The sequence below is a fragment of the Schistocerca serialis genome, chromosome 4, assembly GCF_023864345.2.
Source record: "Schistocerca serialis cubense isolate TAMUIC-IGC-003099 chromosome 4, iqSchSeri2.2, whole genome shotgun sequence".
Taxonomy (NCBI): domain Eukaryota; kingdom Metazoa; phylum Arthropoda; class Insecta; order Orthoptera; family Acrididae; genus Schistocerca; species Schistocerca serialis.
This window is the reverse complement of record NC_064641.1, coordinates 948,238,120-948,259,732: the sequence shown is the minus strand read 5'-3', so window position 1 is coordinate 948,259,732 and position 21,613 is coordinate 948,238,120. Positions and strand designations below refer to the sequence as shown.

Below are 21,613 nucleotides of genomic sequence, written 5' to 3'. Positions count from 1 at the left end.
TCCTGCATTACCCCTAATTGATTTCGTATTTATAACCCTGTATTCACCTGACCAGAAATCTTGTTCCTCCTGTCACCGCACTTCACTAATTCCCACTGTATGTAACTTTAACCTATCCATTTCCCTTTTTAAATTTTCTAACCTACCTGCCCGATTAATGGATCTGACATTCCATGCTCAGATTGGTAGAACGCCAGTTTTCTTTCTTCTGACAACGACGTCCTCTTGAGTAGTCCCCACCCGGAGATCCGAATGGGGGACTATTTTACCTCCGGAATATTTTACCCAAGAGGACACCATCATCATTTAACCATACAGTAAAGTTGCATGCCCTCCCCTTGCTTTCGGCTGTTCGCAGTACCAGCACAGCGAGGCCATTTTGGTTAGTGTTACAAGGCCAGATCAGTCAATCATCCAGGCTGTTGCCTCTGCAACTACTGAAAAGGCTGCTGCCCCACTTCAGGAACCACGCGTTTGTCTGGCTTCTCAACAGATACCTCTCCGTTGTGGTTGCACCTACGGTAAGACTATAGATATCTCTGAGGCATGCAAGCCTCCCCACCAACGGCAAGGTCCATGGTTCATGGTGGGGTTTGTAAATATACACCAGTTAAAAAATCTGGTACCTAAAAACATGCCTGTGGTATAATTTGAAGTTTTGTCAAACTTTCAAAGCAGTTGGTCAAGAACATGTGGGGAATTAAAGATTCTCAAAGAACCAGCTTTACATTTTTTAGAATGTTTCCCCTTTTATTACATGTATTCCAGATGGCGTTCCAGTAGGTATATGAAAACACATGAGTATTCAAATGCAGTGTTGTGTCAAAATTTCAAAACAATCCGTAAAGAACTTTCGGAGAAGTGAGATTTTGAAGAAATGAACATCTACGTTTGTACTTATATATAAACTACAGCTGTCCTTAATGACAAATCTCTGCAAGTTTTTCACAAAATTCTTTGAAATTTTGGCACAGTGTTGCATTGAAATACACATGCGGTTTTACATATGTACTTTTTTAGTATGAGAGGTCCTTGGTTCAAGTCTTCCCTTGAGTGAAAGGTTTAATTTTTTATTTTCAGAAGAAGGTAGAAGAATCTTTTTACCCATTCGCCAAGTGTACAAGTTAGATGGGTCAACAACATATTCCTGTCATGTGACGCACATGCCGTCACCAGTGTCGTATAGAATATATCAGATGACGTGTTTTCCTGTGGAGGAATTGGTTGACCTATGACTTTGCAATCAAATGTTTTCGGTTCCCATTGGAGAGGCACGTCGTTTCGTCTACTAATCACACGGTTTTGCGGTGCGGTCGCAAAACACAGACATTAGACTTATTACAGTGAACACAGACGTCAATGAATGAATGGACAGATAATAACTTTGCGAAAATAAAGAAAGTAAACTTTTCACTCGAGGGAATACTTGAACCAAGGACCTCTTGTTCCACAGCTGCTCACACTAACCATGGGACCACAGCGCTCCTGAGCTCGCACTATCCTTGATGTTGCCTATCTTGTGCATGGACTACTCGGTTTGTATATTTTGCTTATTTTTTTCATAGTTCCACACAACTTTTTCCTGTTTTCTCGATTGATCTGTGTTCAGTTTTTCAAGGCCTATCCACTGTGCCAACTTATAATTAAATCTGAGGGGGGTGCGATGGGGAGTGTGCATGGCTGTACAGATGTGAGATGTTAGTTATGTAAGCCCATCCACCATGGCACGGTCATATCACATCGGATGGGAAAAATCAGTAAAAACTGATAATTGTCCTGAGGCCAGAAACCACACAAAAAAGCATCAATCACATCGGTTTTTAATTCTCTTGAGGCAATAAACCATGTAAAAAGCATCAATCAAAATCAAATCAGACTATTAATTTCCATGTGACTGGTGCAAAACATATTCAATATGCTGTCCACCCCGTCTCTAATGACCTCGTTGTCGACGGGACGTTAAACACCACTAACCTAACCATGCTGTCCACCGTTTTCTGCAGTGAGTTGAAATCGAGAAGCAGCATGTTCCACAACTGATCGAAGTGTTTCTGGGGTCACATTCAGAATGTGTTGTGCGATGCGTGCCTTCAATGCAGCTAAGTTCGCAGTCAGAACACTGAACACATCAGCTTTCAGGTAGCCTCACAGCCAGAGGTTACACGGATTAAGATCAGGTGATCTGGACGGCCAGGCTGTAAGGAAGTGACATCTGAAAATTGTAGCATTTTCGAAATGGCGCTTCAGCAGCTGCTTAACTGGATTTGCAATGTGCGGTGGTGTGCCATCTTGTACATAAATGATCCCATCCACGCTGTTGGAGAGCTGGAATGACATGGTTGCGCAAGAGACACTCGCAGCCCTTACCAGTGATGGTACAGGTAACAGTCCCTGTGATAAATGATATTGTAAGCCTGCACCACATAGTGACCTTTTCAGGATGAAGTGGTACTGATTGATTTGGGTGTGGATTTTCCATTGCCCATTTCGACAATTCTGTGTACTGACATGTCCTGTCAGATTGGAGTGGGCTTTGTCTGGCCACAAAATCTTCTATGGCCAATCATTGTCCACTTCCATCCAAGCTGGAAATTCTAAAGCAAGGGTCTCTCTCTCCGTCAGGTCAACAGGAAGCAGCTTGTGCACTTGGGTAATTTGGAATGGATAGCAAAGAAGGATGTTTCGTACAATTTTATGCACGATGCTTACTTGTATGTCCAATGTTGAGGCAATTCTCTGTACAGTACCCATTTGCACACCATGACTCATCTCCTCCTGCATTGATGCTGAATCAATTCATTTCCTCCCTCTACCAAGTTGCACACCAAAAGAGCCCATCTTTTCGAATTTCCAAATTTCTCCAGACCCACAGCAGTCATCAGACCAACGCCTTTTTTCAAACCCTTCAGTGTCTGGAACTTCTGTAGAATGACATGTACACAGTCATCATTCTTGTAATACGGCTTTACCAGCAGAGTGCAATCCTGCATTGAGACAGTCATGGCGAAAGGAGGAAAAGCCGTGTACCAGGCGTGTTTCTACGAACTTCAATGGATCTTGTGCATGACAGCTGCTTTCATTTACTTATTCTCGCACATACAGCCCCATTTCTTGATCAGTTTTCACACGATTTTTTTATTCTGCCATATATTTTCCACCTTCTCTGATAATATTCCATTGTAATTTGATGTCATTCTGACCAGTGGTGTTATTTCTAAAGTGTTTTGAAAGTAAAACTTTAATTATAATCACCCTGTATAATTTTTTATAAATTGTTCCATTACTAGGATGTCTCTGTAATACGATTTGATACTGTGTTACCACAGAAAATGTGTACATTATTTCTAATGATGTTATTGTAACAGACAGTTGTCAGCATATTTGTGGCCTCAAACATCGGACAGCCTGCATATCGGGTATGGCTCGTGCTCTACTTAACAGGTGTGAGGATACAGCTTCCATCAGTTTTTGGCACCAATAGGAATGTTTGCAGAAGATAGAAAACAAGCACAAGCTCTCCCTGTTCCCACGCAACAGCAGAAACCAATTACTCCAATTACTCGATGAAGAACAGTGGACCTCCACACTCGATCACCATTCATTTTCTTAAGTAGGTAGTATGATACCGCTAGTAAGTTTCATCTTGCAGCATAAAACTAAGTGAAAATATGGATGTATTTGTTTGATGGATGCCATGTGGAATGTTTAGCTCATTTCACAAATTAAAGCTTTGGAACAGGGACACAAACCCAAATCTTTAACTTCCACTATCTTGTAGTTTCTACATGCGAGTGCTTTTCTTTTGCAGTTCCTATGCCTGAGAAATTTGTTGGAACTGTCTTTAACCATCAGTACAAGAATATGCACATAAATTTTGTAATTACAAAGGATGCGTGATACACTCTCACACGTCAGTTCAGCAGGACATTTTAATGACACATGAAGTTAATACAACTGCGTATTTGTTTATCTTCTGCACAACAAGAAAAAAAAACCAGGAAGAAGAAAATTACCCACTAAGATCACTAAAGCTGTAGCGGTAAGTGAATCCGAACATGCCCACCCAAAGAAGAATGTGTGGAAAACATGTAGCAAAAACAGGACCAGTTAAAGAAAATTTTACTACACAAGCAACATATCACCACCTGCATGCGATTTCCCCCTCCCCACCTTTATATAATTCCATGTGCATCAGTTTTGCCACTAATTATGATGCAACCTGTGCATAAATTTTGCACTTGGGCTGCCTCTGGCACCCCTGTCGGGATGATGTCCCAAGCAGCCACTAGGGCTTTAGACCAACCTAGGTGATAGAGTGTACAAGTGTGACGGAATGAAACAACGAACTGAAATGTGACTGATGTGTAATTTCACTTTCTGCAGTAGGTAAGTATTTTTGAAAGAGTAGAATTGGGCAAAAGTTGTTCATACTGAACTAACTGATCAACAGAATTCTATCATATTATGCTGTTACTCAAGATCTCTCTCTCATTTACAGTCACACAAACAGAAATAAGATAAGATTCATTCTTGCACTGTTCTTAAAAAAAATGCAGTTTGATAATAGAGTGTATGTAACAAGACAATGACCAGATTTATAGCAATCAAGCACTACTGTTAATGGTGTTCTGGTAACTGCATTTCGATCTTCCAGGACCTGGTAAACAAAAAATAAAAACCAGTCAAAGCATGTTATGTCCCAGGTATGATTCACCGCTGCAGCAGCCGAGGTTAGACATGTACCTTAGAGTGCAGTGCTTGTTTACCACTCAATTGCAACATACATCTGTGCCAGTTCAATTGCAGTGCTAGTGGTGGACCCTCACCATAATTTGCTTCTCAATTCAACCCAATAAATTGTATTCAACTGATAGTTCATGACTCTGTCCTTACTTCAATCTCAACACTATTGGTACACTTGAACATTTAATGCTTGAACGCTTAATGCTCCCAAAAAAAAATCTCCAAATGAAACTGTGTTTTTGAACGCTGTAATTAAACTCTCTTTGTGCCTTGATGCAGCAAAGCATACAAAAAATGATTCATTAGTAAACAGTGTAAACAAATAACCTTGACTATACATGTACCTGTTTAAAGTTGAAATAAGCAGAGAGGGTTAAACTATGAAGCACATGAGAAGTATTCATCATCACAAGCAAAGCGAATGGTGCAATAATGCAGCATCCGGGGCTTAATATGGATACCAAAATGGTGGCATCAAAACAACTATTCACTCGGCCTTTTCCCTGTAATAACTGACAGAAGTTCTTAGGAAGCCATGTGAATTTCAGTTGTGAGTTAGGTTTAGGTGAAGATATTCACAATATGGACAGTACTTAATATTGTTATGTTGTACATTAACACCGTTTTTGACATTGTTACACAAGTTTTTCAGTGAGCGTAACCTCGAATTACCTCTGAAAGACCTGTAAATTTTATCTCAGGTTTTTCTTCTGTTATTTTCACAAACTGCTTAGTTGTGCACAGAGGGAACTTGGAGTACTTGAAGCATACCAATTCTTACCCCCTCCCAGGGGGTCCGTGCTTGGCTACCACAGGGCCCCAGCCTTTGCAGTGTCTTTTCCCTTCCTTGCTGCGTGTCTATCCTCTTTGCTCCTCCATCGGGGAACATCTCTTGGCTGTTTCTGGAAATGTATTCTGCATTTTCTGTAATCAATATCAGAATACTCTTCACTGTTCCTTCTTTTTCTCCTTTCTTTCTTCATTCACCTTCTCCTGTCCTTCCTCCACTTCAGCATTTGAGATTCCTCTTTTTATTCTTCCTCTCTGTGCGCTCGCGAAGGCTGGCTACACAGCTGACGCATAACAGGTGACTGGGTAACGCATAATTCCCAGCCCTGGGTTGACAGGTAGGTAACACATACTCCTGGTACAGGCCAGGCTCATGCCCATGGAGGGGTGATTGCCTGAGCTGCTACTTTCCCAACTTGCTGACTGGTCCCTCTGCCAGATATTTGGGAGGTGTGACCTGAGGTGTGAACTATCACCTAAGGCGGATGTGCCCCCTTCTGAAGGGGGCCCCCCAGATGGAAGGATTGTGCCATCGGAGATGCTGACATTCGTGTGGGATTTTCTCACAATGAGCCAATAATCTTCACAGTCAGTGGCTACAAAATGTAAATGGAATGAGGCTAATGATTCAAAGACCTACCCAGTTGCACCACGGTTCCTCTTGTTTTCACATACTGAAGATGGTCAGTCTTTTGCAACTGTAAATTGTAAATCCATTTATTATTCAGGAAGGTGTTAATGCAATTGCTGGCCCTGTGAAATCCTGCCCTCACATAAGCAATTGCTCTTAGAGACTACTTCTGATTCTCAGGCACAACAACCACATGCAGCTTTGCTCCTCCGTGACTATTCTGTTTGTGTTGAGGACCATTGAATGCTGAATTCTTCCCATGGTGTTATTTACGCTAGGCTTGATGGTCTGACTGAGGCAGAAATCCAAATGAGTCTCATTGCCATCCATTGGGTGATGAAAAAACGTACATGCATCCGTAGTACCCACAAGCACACTCTCACTTTTGATTGAGTGGTTGTTCCATCAAAGAACAAAGCAGGTTATGAAGTTACCATAGTCAGACTATATATTCCGAACCTGATGCGCTGCTACCAGTGTCCTCGTTACAACCACACTCGAGAGACCTGTTGACACCCAGACAAATATGTAACCCGTGGTAGGGATGCTCACGAGGGCTATTGTCTGCCTCCTCCTCCTGCTGCATCAACTGCAGTGGTAACCATGCCGCCGCCTCCTGCGATTGTCCTGTGTATCTCAGTGAGTGGGCTGTCCATGAGATCCGGCTACCTGGTAGCTCACAAGTTGTTGGTTAGTCGGAAACCCTGTGTTCTCCCATCTGACACCCACAGTATTGCTCTTGCTACATCTTGCTCCACGAAGGACATGACCATGCAGACATGCAACTTCAAATTTAGCACCACAGTTGTGAAATTGCCCAGGATCATGGTAGCGTCACCGTCTCCTCCTCCAGCTGTGCAACACGCTGCTAAACTTTAGCCTCAGGGGGTGAAGTCACCAGCTACACAACCGGCCGGCCGGAAATGACAGAAGGAATACTTCCATGAAGGTTTCCTGCAGCCCTCCTGTCAACCAGTATTCCTATGCTGACCAGAAAGGCTCGAAGAAGTCAAACAAAGGCAAGGAATCTTATCCTTCGTTGACTCGAAGATCCTCTTCGATGGTGTCGCCATGTGATACCCTTGCCTGGCTGACTTCAGTGTCGCTCTAACAACTTCTTCTTGTTCCCTGGACTCCACAGGCCAACAGAAGGAGAATGCTGATGCTTCTGTAGACCTGATGGAGCAGGATCTTCCTGCCTCTGTGCCCTGCATCAATGAGTCGTCGAAAGTTGACACTCCGCTGCCGCTGAGGTGGCACCCCTTCATTCTGCCCTCGTCATGACTCTTTTTCCAATGGAACGTTCGCGGCCATTGATCCAACAAAGAGGATTTATGCCTGCTCTTAGAATCACAGTGTCCTTGTTTTCTGCCTTCAGGAAACAAAATTGCTTCCTCACGACAGCTTTGAACTCTCGCATTTCTTACTGGTCCATTTTGATCTTCCCCCCAAGGTCGGAATTCCATCACGTGGGGGAGTCATGCTGCTCATGCGGGATGATATTCAGAGTCAACCCATCTCCCTGACTACCCACCTTCAAGCTGTTGCAGTTCCCCTTTTTGTTCCTCACTTGACCTTTTCCCTTTTTATTGGTCGGAATTCCATCACGTGGGGGAGTCATGCTGCTCATGCAGGATGATATTCAGAGTCAACCCATCTCCCTGACTACCCAACTTCAAGCTGTTGCAGTTCCCCTTTTTGTTCCTCACTTGACCTTTTCCCTTATTATTGGGCAGTTACCTCACCCCTTTCTGCTGCTCACTGATTTCAATGCGCACCATCCCCTTTGGGGTTCTCCCAGAACCTGTCCTAGATGTGCCCTCGTAGCTGATGTTCTTGATCAGCTTAACCTCTTCTGCTTTAATACACGAGCTCCCACATTCTTTTCAGATTCCATGTACACTTATTCCCATTTGGACCTATCCTTCTGCACTGCCTAGCTTGCCCATTGTTTCGGGTGGCCCATTCTCTCTGACACATACTTGAACACCCATTTTCCATGTGCTGTTTGTTTGCTGACTCCTAACCTCAACTACGTGCACACCTAACTAGAGGCTTTACTCCCCCTGGGTACCTTCGGCGAACAACATTTCCCCAGTTGTGATAACCAGGTGCAATATCTTACAAACGTTATACTTCTGCTGCAGAACGTTCCATTCTTTGCACTTCCTCTTTACCACGCCGTGTCCGTTTCGGTTGGTGGACTGAGGCATGCCGGGGTGCAATTTGCGTGCAGAGATGTACTCTCCACCATTTTAATTGTCATCCTATGATGGCAAAGTGCATTCATTATAAGCAGATGTGTGCACAGCGTAGTCATGTTTTTCAGGATAGCAGAAAAGGTAGCTAGATTTCATTCACTGCTTCTTTTAACAGTTCCACTCCCTCTTTTGTCGTGTTGGCCAACCTCCGACGGCTCTCTGGGACCAAGATCCATTCCCCAATTTCCAGCCTTACAATAGCAGGCGATATCATCATGAATCCTGTTGCTATCCTCAACACCTTGCCATGCATGTTCACCTATCCTATGCCTCCTCCTTCAATGACTCCTTTGATCGCCAGTATGGGGTGTGCACGTCTTCTCTGTTACTTTGGCATCACCACGGGTCCTCCCTTCACGGGAACAAGCTCTGGGTTATTAAGCCTCTCCCAGCTGCTCAGATGACATCATCTCAGTCCTCTTGCCACAAGGAGATCATTGTATCTAGGTTGCATATTGTGCACTGTCTTTTAAGCCATCACCGTTTGTTAAGTGGTGCACCACTTTGTGCACATTACACTCAACTTTTAATTGTCCGCCATTTCCTGATGGAATGCCCTTTTTTTAACTGCTTACTTTCCCGCTTGTGTTTGCCGCCTGAGTTATCGGCCGTTTTAGTGAACGATGCACGGGCTGTCGGCTGCGTTTCCCTTTTTATCCATCGTAGCAATATGGTGAAGGCCACTTAATTTTTAGTTCTGGACCTCTATAACATGTTTTATAGGCTTCCTCCACGAGCCTGTTTTCAGCTGTCTTCTCATCCGTAGATTGGGGTTGACATGTAGCCATTTTTAACTTTTCTCTTTGTCTTTGTGTGCTTCAGTTTTGACATGGGCGCGTATGACCCTAGTTATTTTTGCACCCTATAACTAAACAAAACAAAGCAAAAACAACAACATTTTTAAGTGTTCAGATAAATGTTATTCCAGTAAGAATTCAATCTGTCGTAAATTCTGTTCTCGGCCGCAGGATGAGTTAGTTGCTGTTCGTAAGCAGACCGGAACTGCTCACCTGCTGTAATGGAAGTTGCTTCAAATGGGTCTTTGGGTGAAATGGCAGGAGACGTGTACCAGAACACTGAAGATACCTCAAGTCGAGGCCCTACCCTGTCCAATATATATAATATCATTTGCAGGAAGTACAGGGGAGGCAAGGACCCAGGAGAAATTTAGTACAACCATCCACAAATGGACAATTTTAATGTGCTGCCTTGCACTTAATCTGAACCTGTGTCACTGAGCCGCACTTCACCTATTGACAAACCTGGTGTCTCATGTGTCAAGGGAAGGTAAACACGCAAAATGGTCAGTGTCTGAAATGGTACCCCTTAAAGAACAGGTGGCAAGGGGTACAAGGGATCACTTTGTACACTCTGTGTGTTTGCCTGGAGGTCTCGTTCAACATGCTGAGTGGTTATAGAAGACCAGCTTTGCTCATGGAGTTTTAATGAAGCTCACAATGTGCAGCATTGTTCCCAGAACTAATTTGGGCCTACTGGTTCAGAGACGAGTAAAAAGGTCGGAACCAGAAACTTCAGAGGTTCTGTGAAAAGCTAAGTGGTGACTTCCTGGACTTGTGCCTTAGGGTTAAGAATTGTAGCGTCCACTTCAGTGGATTTGGTGTGCACTGTGTATCAGTGTCTGATACCCGGATGATTGACTGTGTGTGTGGTGCACACAGGTGTTTGTACCGTCAGTCATTCCTCATCCAGTCCAGATAAGGTTAGCTCTGGGAGACCCCGCAGTTTTTAGATGAAATTAAAATAAATTGCCCCCACAGCTATAAAAATCCTAATGATTAATTGCTAGAACATTCACAACATAGCCATGTATTTAGAATCGCTCATTAAAAGCAGTGGAGTTAGTACACAGTCCAGTCGCATTAATGCAGCCACATATTAAAAGCCTGAATAACCATCTTTTGCAGTGTGGACAGCTGTGAGATGTGCAGGCAGTGTGTCAGTGAGACTCTGTAAGGTACTGGTAGAGATATGGAACCATGCCGACTCCAGCACCTTGCCCAGCTGCACTGTGTCTCCTGATTGAGGATCTGTGGTGTGTACAACTGAATCCAGTTCGTCACACACGTTGGGTTTAAATCTGGGAAGTCTGGTGGCTGAGGGAGTACAGTAAACTCACTCTGGTGCATATACACTGTGAGTTGTGCAACATGTTGCATTGTCCTGGTGCTGGTAGATGCCACTGTGCTGAGGAAAGACAAACTGCATGTACAGGTGGATGTGGTCCCCAGAGATAGACGCATATCTGTGTTGTTCCTTTGTGTGTTCAAGAAAGATGAGATTACCCAAGGAAGGCCACAAAAACATTCCAAAGACCATAATGCTTCCTCCTCCAGTCTGGACTTTTCCAACAATTGTTGCAGGGTTGTTGCTTTCAGACTTTCGTGCCAGCGGCCATCTGTCTGATGGAGTGTGAAACACGATTTATCTGAAAAGTTCATCTGTCGCCACTCGGTGGACAACTGGGTTGCAAATTCCAACCTTCATCACCAATGAAAAGTATGTGGGTGCGTGAACCGGGCATCTGCTGTGGAGGCGCATATGCAGCAATGTTTGTTGGACAGTCATTTAAGAGACACTGTTGGTAGCCCCTTGGTTCATCTGGGCGGTCAGTTCCTCAACAGTTACAGGTCTATTTGCCCCTACACATCTCCGCAGCCGTTGTTCACCCCTGCAATGTGTGGTATATTTTAACCACAGTGGCACACGAATAGTCCACAAGCTTAGGTATTTCGGAAATGCTTCCACCCTGGCCCGAAAGCCAATAGTCATTCCCTTTATGACGTCAGATAAATCATCTATTTCTGCACTACGATGACAATTGCACTGTGTTCTGCTTGCCTTCAATATGCTTTATATAGCTTTCACTACCAGTGCTGCCACCTGCCATCCGTGAGTAGTTATTGCATGTTAACCTTGAACGTAGGCAATGGTCTCATTAACATGACTGAACAGTGTATAACACTAGGTATAGGAAGCTGTTGAAAACCTGATATCGACAACAACGAGAAATTTTGGGTTAATCTAAACTTATATTGAAAGGATAGGCAAATAAGAAATGTAGTTGGCGTATTTGTTGCAGAACAGCTCAAATTCACAGAGACAGAAATTGAAGCTGCATGCGAGATTGTTTGGCCAATACTCTGTATCAAGGGTGGACGTACGCTTACAACTGGATCTTTGTATCAACTACCGGAGTCACCTGCAGGTGTAACGGAAAAATTTAGGGAAAACCTCCATTTGCTAGCACCTAAATTCATCAGTCATACAGTGATCAATGGAAGTGGCTTAAATTATGCAACAGCCAACTGGGATGGTTACAGTTTTGTAATTGTTGGGTGTGCCAAGACATACTGCTTAACACCAGTAAATGCATTTATCAAAAGCGACCTAGGACAGATAGTTTGGTAGCCCACTCGTGATAGACATATATTGACCCTTATGGCAACAAATACACATGACCTCTTTAAGTACATCTAGGTTGAAATTGGCATCAGTGACCATCGGGCAGTTGTTACCAAAGTACAGAGGACAACTAACACAAGCAAAAAGATTTACAGTTTCAGCAAGCTATGTAAGAAGGTTGACAATGTTGACTGGAATACTCTCTTTCAAATTCTAAAGGTGGCAGGGGTAAAATACAGAGAGCAAAATGCTATTTACAATTTGTACAGAAACCAGATGGCAGTTACGAGAGTAAAGGGGCACGAAAGGGAAGCAGTGGTTGGGAAGGGAGTAAGACAGGGTTGTAGCCTCTCCCCGATGTTATTCAATCTGTATATTGAGCAAGCAGTAAAGGAAACAAAAGAAAAATTCGGAGTAGGTATTAAAATCCATGGAGAAGAAATAAAAACTTTGAGGTTCTCCAATGACATTGTAATTCTGTCAGAGACAGCAAAGGACTTGGAAGAGCAGTTGAACAGAATGGACAGTGTCTTGAAAGGAGGATATAAGATGAACATCAACAAAAGCAAAACAAGGATAATGGAATGTAGTCTAATTAAGTCGGGTGATGCTGAGGGAATTAGATTAGGAAATGAGAAGCTTAAAGTAGTAAAGGAGTTTTGCTATTTATAGAGCAAAATAACTGATGATGGTCAAAGTAGAGAGGGTATAAAATGTAGACTGCCAATGCCAAGGAAAGCGTTTCTGAAGAAGAGAGATTTGTTAACAACGAGTATAGATTTAAGTGTCAGGAAGTCATTTCTGGAAGTATTTGTATGGAGTGTAGCCATGTATGGAAGTGAAACATGGACGATAAATAGTTTGGATGAGAAGAGAATAGAAGCTTTCGAAATGTGGTACTACAGAAGAATACTGAAGATTAGATGGGTAGATCACATAACTAATGAGAAGGTATTGAATAGAATTGGGGAGAAGAGGAGTTTGTGGCACAACTTGGCAAGAAGAAGGGACCAGTTCGTAGGACATGTTCTGAGGCATCAAGGGATCACCAATTTAGCATTGGAGGGTAGCGTGGAGGGTAAAAATTGTAGAGGGAGACCAAGAGATAAATAACTAAGCGGCTTTAAAAGGATGTAGGTTGCAGTAGGTACTGGGAGATGAAGAAGCTTGCACAGGATAGATTAGCAAGGAGAGCTACATCAAACCAGTCTCAGGACTGAAGACAACAACAACAACAACAACAACAACATGTAAGAAGTAGTTATGTCATGTCAGGAAGAGGAACTTAAAACATTTATTACTGGGCAGGTGCACAGATTTAAAGCAGTGACCATACACTAGATAGATATGCCCCTAGTAGAAAAGTTCATGATGGGAGGGACCTTCCAGGCATATGATCACTCTGAATTTTTTTTTTCCAAAGAAACGATAACTATTGCATAATAGGTGTAAAACAAAACATTGAGCTGTAGATTGATTGATGATGAATTAAGTGTGTGTGGAGTTGAGAGGGTAGTTTGTGAAGGTTCCGTGATAACCATACCAGAATTTAATAAAAACCCAAAGAACTCTCTCTGATATGCAAAGTCTGTCAGTGGCACAAAAGTTATGTCCTGACACTTGCAGATGACAGAGGAACTAGAATTGCAAGCAGAAAAGCTAAAGCAGAAAATTTAACTCCATTTCAAATGTTCTTTCATAGAGGAAGACAAAAAAGTGCTGCACCAGTTTATTTCTCTCACCAATGCAGATATGAGTGGTATAGACATTAATGCCAGTGGCATTAAAAAAACGACTAAAACTGCTAATTAATTTTATGATCTCATAGAATACCTATCAGACTCTGCAGATAATATGGAGCTACATTATTTCCCCTTTTTTAACCCTATCCTACCGTAGCTACCTCGAACAAAAAACTGAGTCCAGTGGCTTGACTCTCACTTGCTACAAGAAGAGTAATTGAAGCGATCCACAAAATTATTGTCCAGTTTCACTGACATCCATCTGTTGTAGAGTCTTAGTATATACAGCGTGCATCAAAAAAATGTATACACACTTTGAAGCGCCATAGAAAATTTATTTCCCGTTCTACAATTTTAAGTTTCTGGAAATGGAAAGCTTAAAGTCCAGTTGGAAAAATAAATGTACTTTGCAAATGTGATTAATGTTCAGACTGGTGGCCTTCAGCATCAATTCATTTCTGAGTACGAGTCACCACTGATTTCGTACAAAGTACCAAAGTGTCCAATGAGATTTCTGCGCACACAGCCTGAATCTCATTCCAAAGTGTGTCCAGGTTACGTGGTTTATGTTTGTACACCTCATCTTTTACTGTGCCCCATAAGAAGAAATCCAGCGGTGTGAGGTCTGGAGAGCGTGCAGGAAACTCTATTGAACCCTTGCGTCCTATCCACTGGCCTGGCACATTGTGATCCAGGTATGCTCGTACGTCCCTATGATAGTGTGGCGGGGTGCCATCTTGTTGGAAATAAAACTCATCATTACCGTATAATGCATGAATGGCAGGGAATATGGAGGAAGCATTGTTAGGTACGTTTCTCCAGTAACAGTACCTTCAAAGCGGAAAGGCTCAGTGAGTCCCCTTGCAGACAAACCACACCACACATTTACACCAGGCAAATTCATAGCCTTTTCAACTGTTATGTTAGGATTATCTTCAGCCCAGTACACACAATGGTGCCTATTGACAGTTCCATTGAGTTTGAATTGGGCTTCATCCAACCAAATTGTGCTACCCATAAATCCCAGTTCACGTCTCACCATCTGCTGAACCCATTCACAAAATTCTAACCTTCAACCCGGATCATCGTCACTTAGCTGCTGCACCAGCCTTGGAATGTACACATGAAACTTGCCTTTCTTTAGAATGCGTAGCACACTACTAGCACTTACATTACTCTCACGTGCCGCTTGCCTTGAAGATTTTTGAGGCGAATGCTGAAACAGTTCCAAGATCGCAGTTGTGGAATCATCACTTGTAGCTGTACGAGGTCGCCCTGATCGACCTTTATGCACATCACACACTGTTCCATGAATTTTGATTTTGTCTCATAGACATGTAACTGTTACCCTTGAAGGTGGTTCTGTACCATACTCACTTCTCCACTGTCTTCGAACCACAGCTACATTCTCAAACCTCCAGGACCACTTAATTATCTGCTTCTGCGCTTCAAAGCTCAAATGCATGTCTGCCATGTTGCAGTTACTTCCTTGCCACTGCTGCCACCTGTTGAAGAAACATAACATTACTTTCTCAAAGATATTTAACCTTGTAGAACGGGAAATAAATTGTCTATGACAGTTCAAAGTGTGTATACATTTTTTTGACGCACCCTGTAGTCTGAGATCAAACATAAAGAAGAATTTCAAACAGAATGACCTCCTTGTCAACTTTGTGGATCACTTCTGCCAACATTTATTAATAAAAAGTGTGATTATAGGGTACCAAACAAAATTTGCAGCTGGAGTGAGGAGTTCTCATTAGGCAGGGTGCAGCATGTTACCTCAGACAAAGTGTCATTGACAAACGTAGAAGTAACTTTAGGTATGTCCATGAAAGTTTGTTGAGATTCTTGTTGTTCATGTTGTGCATTATTTATTTTGTGGACATTTACTATTAACAGTAACCTTGGACTTTTTGTAGATGCAGTTATCTATAATGAACTACCGTCTGAGAAAAGCTGCAGAAATGCTCTACCAGATATTGACAAGATTTTAAAGTGGTGTACAGATTACCAGCTTGGTTTTAATGCAGAGAAACACAAAGTAATGCATTTTACAAAATTAAACATTTTATTCTGTGACACAGTATCAGTGATTCCTAGTTAGAATCAGTCAACTCATACAAAAACTTGGGTGAAATAATTTGTAAGGTTATGATACAGAATGGTTACATAGATGCATTCGTAGCTAAAACAGGTGTCAGACTTAAATTCATTAGCAAGATACTGGGAAAATGCAGCCAGTCTTTAAACGAGACTGCTTACAAATTACTTCAGTGTCCCATTTGAGAATATTGCTCACATTTGTGGAACCTATGCCAGAGAGGACTAAAATGGGTTATTAAATGTATACAGATGTGTTTGATTCATGAGAGAGAGAGTGTCATCGAAATGAGAAAAAGCCAATTGAAAATGCTAGTCTGTGCTGAGTCTGTTATATCCCTTACATGTAATTTTATAAGGAAGTTCACATTTCATTGGTTAACACGTCAACTGCTATGTGGCCACCAGAGCCTCATGCTTCACACTGTATGTGTGGCCTGGCCTGATGGTGAAACATCCGTCACTAAGCTTGAGGCAGTCAATTTGTTAACTAAGGCTGTCATCAGTCTAAAGACTGTTATGAACACCACAGTGCTTTACTAGACACAATCCTGTCGGAGGTGGTATGCCATCGCCTTCCCCTGATCTTTGAACTGACTTACTCAGCAAGTTATAAGGGGACCTACACATTAACGCAGCTTCCTGACCACGGTGCAGTTCGTGATTATTCACATCACTTACAGATAAAAATCCTAGAACTGACTGGGGATCGAACCTGAGACCTTTGGATTTGTAGTCTTACACTTTACCACTGAGCTGCCTTATATATGTGTCTGTAGTATGCTCTGTGAAACATTGCATGTGTCTGCTTCTGGACAACTGTAAGTATGGTTGAAATATGAACAGCAATGAATGGCTTCACTGAAACATTTTTTTATTTTTTAAATATTGATGTATGGTAGTGCAGCTGTCATAGCCAACAAAATTTATTGTGAAGGTTTCTGAGTAGTCCTGTGACAACGCCTGAAGTAGAAGTTAATGGTCATATACTACACGCAACACTGCAAAATTCTTTGGTGTATAGGGAAGAAGCACAGCTCAGCATGTTTTAACTGGGTAGCCTCTATCATTGTAGTGACCTAAATATAAAGGTTGTGGCTTAATTTGCACATTTTCCCTCCCTATTGTCACACTGAAATATCTTGTGGGCAGTAAGCATAAAGAAAGTTAAGTATTTATTATATAAAAGTGACATCAAAGAATATTGTATAATGTTGCAGATACTTGTTTAAGGATTTTAGAATACTTGCATTCTCTTCCTAATACATTTCCTCCTTGATGGTTTTGTTGCTGACGATGAAAACTTGGTTGCAACAGATCTGTGAGCTACATAAAAACTAAAAACAGCAATGTGGAAAGGACAAATTGCTAATCACCACAGAGCCCCCCCCCCCCCCCAACCTGCCCCCCCCCCCCCCACACACACAATGAAAAGGATTGCTAGAAATATTTTAGCTTCTGAACAAGGCTCTTTGGAAGTAGAAAACTTGAACAAGCACAACTCGCGCACACAGCCACCATCACTGGGTGCTAAGGCCTACGTAGTGAGCAGCAATCTGTCCTTTCCACATTGTTGTTACTCCATTCTGGCCATCCACTGTTTGATTCTGCTGAACAAAATAAGACATGCAAACAACTTTTGTGCTAGTCAGAGTGGAGTTATGTACTCTGGTGCAAAAGTACTCAACAAGCTTCCATGTAACATTAGACAGCACTGACCCAGTTTCTCTACATACTTACTTTTCCCCAGGAGTTCGAGGCCTGTGGGCAACTTCGCTGTGGAGGCATTCTCGTGCTGTTGCTACTGATGGAAAGTCAGCATCATCAGGTGAAGAATTTTCAAATGGTAATGTTGAAAGAATGGAAGAGCAGAAGAAATTGGAGGACAAAATCTTAACAGCGGCACTACCGTACGTTTTGCAGTATGGCTGGACAAAACATGCAATAGCTGCAGGTATGTGTTTGACATTTTTTTAAGTGCAAAGAGTCATAATTTCAGTTACAGCAATTGCAAGTATGCAAAAGTAATAAATTCAATTAATAGTGTGCCTTAACTAAACCAGAATGGTGCTATAGGTAATAGATCATTACTTGAGCAAGTCTGAGGCAGTTTTGTGCTGAGTCTGTTATATCCCTTCAGTCCTCAGCCTCTGTGTGGTATCAGTTGTCTATGCAAATACACTGTTTATTGTATCATGGCTTCTGGGTTGTTGATTACACATTTTTCACCAGTGAAAAGAAAAAATGTCGCATTGCATTGTTGGCTGAGAGAAGCTGAGGGATTTTTTCAGCTACTGAATTGGAAAGAGTTTACGAGAGCAGCTAACAAACTTCTCTCAATTAACACCATTGGGACCACAAGACTTAAGTCTGCATCTGAAGCCCAGATCACCATCAACACTGAATGTAATTCAGGGTACTGGCAGAAGGTCTTGTGATCAGAAATTTTATGTGACCACCTGTTCTCCTGCTGCTGATCAAACCATGATAGTGAAAACTTCTTCCACCAAAGGGAGTCACCTGCGTTCATCCATCATTCATTCATGCATGATGTTCTGTAAATTCCACATGAAGCAGAGCTGCCAGGGATGTGGAACAAGACAAGTTACATGTAAGACACAGAATCTACCACTGCAGGCTTTCAAGAACACTAATGACTGCTTCTAATCTACACAGATTAAGAGTAATGGTAATTATGCTTTATGTACACAGAAAAGTCTGTGACATTAAAACACTCAAAACAATGTACACTGCAGGTGTACACTCATTTTTCTCATACGGTATTCCTTTCGGGAGTGTAAAACACAGAGAACTATTCCTCATGCATAAATGAATTACTAAATCAGTGAAGGAAGTTTCATTACCTTCTAGTACATGAAGTCTCTTTCTCGGACTGAATGTCTTGCCAGTACCACATACGTATGTTCTTGAAACTGTGAGTTTCATTCAGGGTAGTACCCTGTGTGCCAACACCAAACCCACTATTCGTATAATATTTTTATAGTGGATGAAAGAATGGAAAATACAGGATGGAATGATGACAGTATTATGAAAAGGATAGACTGCTACTTGTCATATAGTGGAGATGTTGAGTTGCAGACAGGCACGACAAAAGACTGCTTGCTAAACAAGTAAGATTTCAATCAAAATGCCTTTTCCCAAAGTAGATACTATACCCAAACACACACACGAGCACTGTCTCTGCCTGCCAAGGCCAGACTGTGAGCAACTGTAGATGGTGGGAGAAGCAGTGTAGTTGGGGAGGGGGGGGGGGGGGGGGGGGGGGGTAGCAGGGTGGAGTTAGAGCACACAGGTATGTGGTGTGGAGAGGGTAATGTAGTTAGGTGCAGATTGGAGGTTATGTGGCGAGGGGGGGAGAAGTAACAAGACGGTGGGTTTGTTGGTGGAATATAAGGCTGTGTAGTTCTAGAGTGGGAACAGGAAACGGGATTCTGGAGTGGGAACAGGAAACGGGATAGGTGAGTGAAGGACAGTGACTAAGAAGGATGAGGCCAGGGGTGTTACGGGAACTTAGAGTATATTGTAGGGACAATTCTGACCCTCACTGTTCAGAAAAGCTAGTATTGGTAGGAAGGATCAGGATAATGCAGGCTGTGAAGTAGCCATTGAACAGCTGTTTATTGACCACAGTTTTCAGTGGCCATTCATGTAGAAAGACAGCTTATTGTTTGTCATGCCCGTGTAGAACACACCACAATGACTACAGCTTAGCTTGTAGATAACATCACTGGTTTCACAGATAGCCCCGTCTTTGATGGGATAGGTGATTCTAGTGACTGGACTGGAGTAGGTGGTGGTGAAGGGATGTACGAGACAGGTCTTGCATCCACATCTATTACAGGGATATAGTCCACCCCTTCAGCTCTGTTGTTAGTGCATCTGACTGCCATGCAGCGGACCCGGGTTCGATTCTTGACCAAGATGAAGAGTTTCTCCACTTGGGGACTGGGTGTTGTGTTGTTCTCATCATAATTTCATCATCATCATCAACACCCGAGTCATCCAATGTGGTTTCAGTTGAAATAAGAAAGACTTTGCCACTCAGCATCCGAATTTCCCCAGGAGTGCGTAAGATCATTTCATTTGCATTTTACGGGAATATGAGCCATGAGGCAAGAGGTTGGGGACAGGGGTGGAGTAGGGACAGACGAGGATATTGTGTAGGTTTAGTGAGTGGCAGGGTACCAGTGTGGGATGAGTAGAAGGATAGTGGGTAGGACATTCCTCATTATAGGGCATATGAGACATAGTCAAAACTCTGGCAGGGAATGTGGTTCAGTTGCTCTGGTCCTGGGTGGTACTGAGTACAGAGGTGAATGCTTCTTTGTGGCTGAACGGTGGGACTTTGGGGGGCAGCTGGTGACTGGAGAGATAATGTACATTTTATACAATGTTGGGAGAGTAATTTTGGTCTGTGAGGGCCTCAGTGAGACACTTGGTATATTTTGGGAGGTACTGCTTGTCACTACAGATGCAATGGTCGTGGGAGACTGGGCCGCATGGAAGGGACTTCTTGGTATGGAATGGGTGGCAGCTGTCAAAGTGTAGGTATTGCTGGTGGTTGGTAGGTTTGACATTTTTTCCTCCTGTGTGTTACATGTCGCCTTCCAAACCGCACCGCACATTCTGACTTACAAGCCACATATTATCAACTGTCCCACCCACAGACAACACACGTCTATGTGACTGTCCACAGACAACACATGGCTATGTGACTGCACTGGTTGTTGGTGCAGCATCTTGTGTCCCACATTACTCCAACCAATGTCATCAATCCTAGATCTTCAAACTGATCACTCCTCTTGTGTAACTCTCGTGTAACTCTGTATCTTCCTTTTTCACACAGGCTTGTACGCTATCCCACCAACCCGCTCCCCACCCCCACTCTTTCTCCTCTCTGATTCCAGTACGCATATACTAACTTCACCAAATTTAGTCACATCTACCGTCTCCCTTCCTCATATACCACCAATGTGGAAACCACATTATAGTCTTTTTATTTTCCTTTATTTTTTTATCCTTTGATCTCACTGTGCTTTCATGTAAATTTCAGTTCATTTTCACCTTTCACTATTGGCCCTACTCCCTCAGATTTCATCTTCTTTCCCATGCTTCATCCATTCTGTCCTTTTCCGATGTATTTTTGCATATTTTTGCTAATTTTTTCACATCTATTTCTATATTATTTACATATTTTTACATTTTCTTATCCTTCACCGTAGATCCTTGCTCCTGCCATCTGTGACAGTTTAGCAAAGTTTCTTACCCACAGCCAGAAACCAGTCCCGCATACTCTTTCAGTGTTGTTGTCTGACTCATGGAATCTCCATAATGGCCTTACCATGAAATTATTCCTCTCTGGCTGCAACCCTCCTTCCACAATGTCCTCCATGTGTTCAGACTCATCTACTCCATACCTTTTACCAACCTGATTCTGCAAAACCATAAACATCAGGCCCAAGCCTCCTTGCAATACCTCCTCTTCATCCCTAAAATTATCACCTGCTTTGCAATCCTGGTTTCCTGTATCCCATCTCTCACATTGAAACTCTTGTCCTCCAGGAACTAGCACGGCATATACAGTGACACCCCAAAAAACTCTCCACCCTGTTCATCTCCTACTCCCACCTTGGACTACAACTATTCACCACCTGGATAACAGTCTCCAAACCTCCTTGACCTACCCTCATAGCTCACAAACCCTGCCTCACAGACCTACTACATTTACCACACCCTCAAAAATTTCCTCCCACCATCATACAGACTCCTGAACCTAAATAGACTCGAAACACAGTCTTGAACCTTTTCTCTGAAAGCCTTAGTCCCAAAGAAGTATCACTCCTTTCTGAAGGCCTTACCTTTTGCCCCATTCCCAAATTTGATTATGCTGGCCTCGTTAA

The 21,613-nt window shown here is 42.6% G+C and overlaps 1 protein-coding gene across 2 annotated transcripts in view; it reads left to right on the top strand.

Moving 5' to 3' along the window:
* LOC126473602 (ubiquinone biosynthesis protein COQ9, mitochondrial) overlaps positions 1-21,613 on the top strand; it is a 180,517-nt gene that overhangs the window by 72,738 nt on the left and 86,166 nt on the right. For both annotated transcript variants that reach the window (XM_050100763.1, XM_050100764.1), the window contains exon 2: positions 17,443-17,646. In XM_050100763.1, coding sequence (XP_049956720.1) covers positions 17,443-17,646 — 204 coding nt within the window. The remainder of the gene's footprint in view (positions 1-17,442; positions 17,647-21,613) is intronic.